The following is a 5,298-nucleotide window of genomic DNA, read 5'->3' as shown; positions in this document are numbered from 1 at the left end:
TTTTATAGATGTTAGCCTTAAATTGATAGAAATAAAGCTTAAGTCGTAGGCAAATAAACCAATCTTCGATTACTTTAATATGTGAGATAATTTTTCGTTTTTAAGACTAATAATAAACCAACAAACGGTAAAATTAGACCAACAATCATCAGCAAACGATTACGCATCGATTAGGCTTTTTTGAAATTAAAAATAAAATTTTTCCGGCTAACTTAATGCTAATTCTTCTTTTTAAATTTAAAAAAAAATTAAGAACCAACAAACGTTGTAATTAGGCCAACAATCACCAACAAACGACTAACAAACGATAAAAAAATATGAAAATTAATAAAGTCGAAGTTGACCGGCTAAGTTACCGGAGCTAGGCCTGTCCCCTGAGCAGATTTACCGCCTGTTGGCAGGAATTGATATCTCTAAACCTAATTATTCTCTTCGCCTGGGCGTGAGAGGAATTCGTATATGACATTACAGTATTAATTACACAGGCCGACATTTTTAAAAACCTGAGACCAGACTATACTTTCCCAAAGGTTTTCGGTTCGCTGAATCCGAATCCGCCAGCGGAATTGCTCGATCACATCAGGTTTTCGAGATATCCTAACCTGAAAGTGCAAAAAACAGTTTTTCGCTATATTCGGGGTTATATTAAACCGCGAATTAATTTTTCTCCACAAAACTGGGTGCGGCATCTGAAAGTACTACTCTTCGCCTTCAAAATGCTTTTTTAATTTTTTAGATATCTTATTTCTTCTCGGAGATATCGTCCGTTTTTTCTATGGTTGTTTTTTAGAAAAAAAATTAAATATTTTAGAAATTACATTATAAGTTAAAGACTTATTAAAATAAATCCTAGTTTAATGAAATCATATGATAGCATGTCGGTATATTTATATAAAATATCTGCATTTCATATCTGTATTTCAAAAGATACTAAATATGTTAGATACAAAAAGCTATAACTATATTATCGAGTTTCAATATCGAGATTATAGATATTAAAAATAATCTTAAGATATAATTCGCAAATATATTTTATAATATATATATATATATTATATATATATATATTATATATATATATATATATATATATATATATATAATATATACATAATATCTGTGATAAATACATTGTAAATAGTTTCGACTAAAAATATAGTATTCCATCTCTTTCCAAGATTATATTTGTAAATAATCTAAAATACAGTAGGCACTAAAATGTATAAGTGGCTAACATTATATTATGGTAGAATTTCAAAAATTATGTATAATTACATTAAAACAATAAAGATATTTATTAGCAAAATCTTATGGACAATATTTTGTTCATAAATATTGTCTTTGGAATATATCTAATATAAAAATCGATGTTTGTATCTTTTTCATAATTATGTATATGTACATAAAAAAGTATTAATCTATTCTTATGTAAGGTAAACAAAATATTAATAATATCAGTTTGCACAATGGTTAAAACTATCAGTTTGCTAACAGATTCTATCAGAATATTGCAGCAGATTAGTATCAGCTGAGTTTGCATTAAACTTGTTTTACTAGTAAAGCCTACCAATATAATCTGACAACAGATTGCAGCCTGCTATCATATTTTATTAATAGATTTTATATTTTTGCTGGTATTCTGCTGACAAAATTGATAGCAAACATTTTGCGCTGTTTTTGATAAAGGCTATTTGGATTTCCATATTTCTGTTAAGCTATTTTATAATAAAAATATAAGCTTCTATAAAAGTTTCTTTTTTTTATCAGATATTAATATATATATATATATATATATATATATATATATAATAAACATTTTATATTACAGGATATCTTGTAATTGTTACATAAATTGTTAAAGTGTTGACAATTGACAAATGATTATTATAAGGTTTTCGGACGGCTTGCAATTCAGTTATAACTATCAGATCTCTAATGTCATTAAGGCTCCTGTTCACTCACTGTAGCCATCTTGGATTGATGACGTCAGAAGCGAGAAAATATATTATGAAAATTCTTGCTATTTACACTAAAATAAAAATGCTTTTTAATAAAATACCATCTGTAAACAATAAATAGATTTGTAAAATACACCGAAAATTCCCCTTTTATATGAGTAATCCACATTTGTCGAAGTGAATGTTGTCTAATCAAGAACGAAAACAAGCCGTTTGACAGCTGCCGAATTGAAATAAGTATGCACATATTAAATCAATAAAGTGGATATCTTCGGTATATTTCAACACTATCACAATAATTTTGAATGTAAAAACACTGCACTAAAATGAAGAATAACGCTCTAAATCGCAAGGAACACAAGTCGGAAAACAAGCCGTTTAACGACTATCGAAAGGAGTGGAAAATGTTTCTCCACATATGTATTCCTTGCAAATCTTACTTCTCGATCAATTTTACGAGTTTCATGAATACGTTAAACGTTATAGCACAAGTGCAGAGCGAATAATAAAGAAATTAAACGCAACACAAAATAGGTTGTCAACATGTCACAAAGGACAGAATTCTCCATTGGAGAGAGTTCTTATTTCGTCGCCACCGTCAACGCAGAGTTCTCGGCTCAAGGATCAGGAGCCTTAACGTCACTGGCCTAGTTTACACCGATCTCTTGATACGCGTATCAAATAGTATATTTGAACTGATCAGCCAATAATCAGACTTATTTACTAGTTATTTACTATTTAATACGCGTATCAAGTGATCGGTGTAAACTAGGCCACTAATTACAACTATGATTGGATGAGTAAAAAAGTACGTTATTCTCATTTTCAACATTGCATGTTATTTAAAATTCAAAAATTTTTACGCAATAATATTAAAATTTTTTTAGGCTTGAAAAATATACTATAGATCTAAAAGTATAACAAATTATTGTTCTACATTTGCGCATTGTTGCGCACTCATCATTATGAAAATCTTATTTAATAATTTGTTTCGTAATTCATTTGTATATGTATCTTTAGTAATACTAACTTAACTTACATTTATAATATGGACGGCTTGAAAAAGGTAGTTGCTGATATAGAAATTACAGTAGATATTTTGTCTTACAAAACACTAACAAGGAAACCAACCCACGGAAGTGTCCCTCTCCGATTTTGATAAGCTTTTAGGGCCGGTCTACAATGGGTGTTGTAAGTCGTAAATCGTAAGAATTGGCCAATTACAGTTCATTATTCTTTGACCGCAAGGAGAATAATGGACTGTGATTGGTCAATTCTTATGACTTACGACTTACAACACCCATTGTAGACCGGCCCTTAGACCTTTTAATATGTGTTGTTCTCTAGATGAAAGTAAGAGACACGTATTTTTTTTATACGTGCCCATTATGCATGTTTAGGGGGTAAAACACCTCTTTGAAAAAAATTGGTTTTTTTCTTTCAGGCCGAATATCTCCAAAACTATAAAAAATAGAAAAACATTTTTTAAACAAAAGCTGAATGGTTTGAAGAGCATTTTAAAATAATAACAAAATAAAAATTTTATTTTAATTTTTTAATTTTTTAAAAGGCTTGGCCAGTTTTTTTATGGCGGGATGCCCCCAGTGATATCGGGCTAATTTTTACATATAAAGTACCTCATGACCCAACACTAAATTACCGTTCATACCAGCTTCTAGAACGTAGTTCACAGCATGTTTAAAAAAATATCATTTTGAAAATTAAAATATTTTTTTTGTTTACCCTATAGATGTCGGAATTAAATTTAACCATACTTGTTTGAATCTTCCTAAGGTATCCTTCTATCCATATTTTTTTTCAAGATCCTAGCTTTTCTCGTTCCGGAGAAAAAAGCTTATTGATTTTTTAATTTGACGTTATAACTCCGGAACCACGTTGTTCTAGAAGCTGGTACTAACAGTAATTTAGTAGCGGGTCATGAGGTACTTTGTTTGAAAATCAGCCCGATATCGCTAGGGGCATCCCGCCATAAGAAAACTGGCTAGGTCCTTTTTATTAATAAAAATTTAAAAATTTTTTGTCATTGTTTTAAAATACTCTTCAAATCATTCAACTTTTGTTTAAAAAAAATTGATAGTTTTGAATATTCGGCGCAAAAGAGAAAAACCGATTTTTTTCAAAGGTATCACCCTTTAATCACGTGTATGAACATATAGACACGTATAAAAAAATACATGTCCCTTATTTTCATTTAGAGAATAACATACTAAAAACTTATCAAAATCGAAGAGAGACACTCCCGTGGATTTCCTTGTGAGAATATTTTATATTCATCTTCTTTGCACTGGAAAGATTATCATCAGAACTGATAACAGTAGTACCCAACTGACTTGAATCGATGAAGCACCAGCCAATCGACATTTGAACATATCGTATCTAAAATAATAACATTTATAAATCATCAATATAATAATAAATAATAATAATAATAAAATTTATAAATTATAATATTAGCAATTTTTAGTTGTTAATTTTAAAATAATTTTAATATAAAACAATTTTTGAACAATTACAAAGAAGAGAAGTATAAAAAATGAATACCTTGTTTCTTTGTCATTAACAATATTATTAAATTCAGCTTCCACTAATTGTCCGTCATAATATGTAATTAAATCCTCAAATGGATATTCAAACCCTTGCTTGCATTCACATTTGTATCCACCTGTCTCAAATCCTCTTCCAAGAATAGGTACGCACTGTGGAAATTAAATATTAAAAACTTGTCATTAGTAAAATTATTAATACAAGTAAAATTAGACTAATTTAAAAAAAGTGTTTTGAAATTATAAAATATGAAAATAATCTTGCAATATTTAGAGTTTACATAAATAGATATTTCCGACATTATTATTCAATGCAATGGAATAATGCCGACTTACATATGATGTCTTTCTGTCACACTTGTGCGTATCCTTGAATGCGTTTGGTTGATAAAATTTATCATCGCATTGGTTTATATCTAGCTGAAGCATATCCATGGTAACAGCTACAACACCCCTGTAAGTGTCTTACTCTTAAATATGATCTTCTTTTTTATTATAAAACTGGTTTTGTGTCTCTACAGTGTTTCTCATTCTGACACATGCGCGAACACAGGCGTACACATACACATATTTATATACACATACATATGCTGTACGCCCGCACGCACAGTATAATCAGTATGTTCACTCAACCCTTTTTTGTGGTTTGCGCCGATCCGTTTGTGCATCGCCATTATTTTGGGCGCAATCAATCAGAGGATTTTTATATGTGTGGTAGTGCAAAGTCGGTGTAACGTCACAAACGCTAAAGCTGGATGCACAATGACTACGTTTAC

The 5,298-nt window shown here is 29.8% G+C and overlaps 1 protein-coding gene across 1 annotated transcript; it reads right to left on the bottom strand.

The window, feature by feature from the left end:
* Positions 1 to 3,465: 3,465 nt before the first annotated feature.
* On the bottom strand, positions 3,466 to 5,292 carry LOC112466334. Its single transcript, XM_025034393.1, has 3 exons — positions 4,859 to 5,292; positions 4,521 to 4,675; positions 3,466 to 4,355 (listed from the first exon to the last, which is right to left on the bottom strand). The coding sequence occupies exons 1-3, from the start codon at positions 4,955 to 4,957 to the stop codon at positions 4,250 to 4,252; spliced, it is 360 nt and encodes a 119-aa protein (XP_024890161.1). The 5' UTR covers positions 4,958 to 5,292; the 3' UTR covers positions 3,466 to 4,249.
* Between the last annotated feature and the right edge of the window lie 6 nt (positions 5,293 to 5,298).

The sequence above is a fragment of the Temnothorax curvispinosus genome, unplaced genomic scaffold (assembly GCF_003070985.1).
Source record: "Temnothorax curvispinosus isolate PA1 unplaced genomic scaffold, ASM307098v1 QBEX01016050.1, whole genome shotgun sequence".
Classification (NCBI taxonomy): Eukaryota; Metazoa; Arthropoda; class Insecta; order Hymenoptera; family Formicidae; genus Temnothorax; species Temnothorax curvispinosus.
Note: the sequence above shows the minus strand (reverse complement) of the source record. Positions and strands in the feature narration are given on the sequence as shown.

Bases quoted from the DNA above. Each gene is read 5' to 3' on its own strand.
- LOC112466334 (XM_025034393.1), bottom strand. From the start codon at position 4,957: ATGGATATGCTTCAGCTAGATATAAACCAATGCGATGATAAATTTTAT. The intron at 4,676-4,858 runs GTAAGTCGGCAT...TAATTTCCACAG, and splicing joins GTGACAGAAAGACATCATAT to TGCGTACCTATTCTTGGAAG. The intron at 4,356-4,520 runs GTATTCATTTTT...TTATTATTTTAG, and splicing joins GTTAATGACAAAGAAACAAG to ATACGATATGTTCAAATGTC.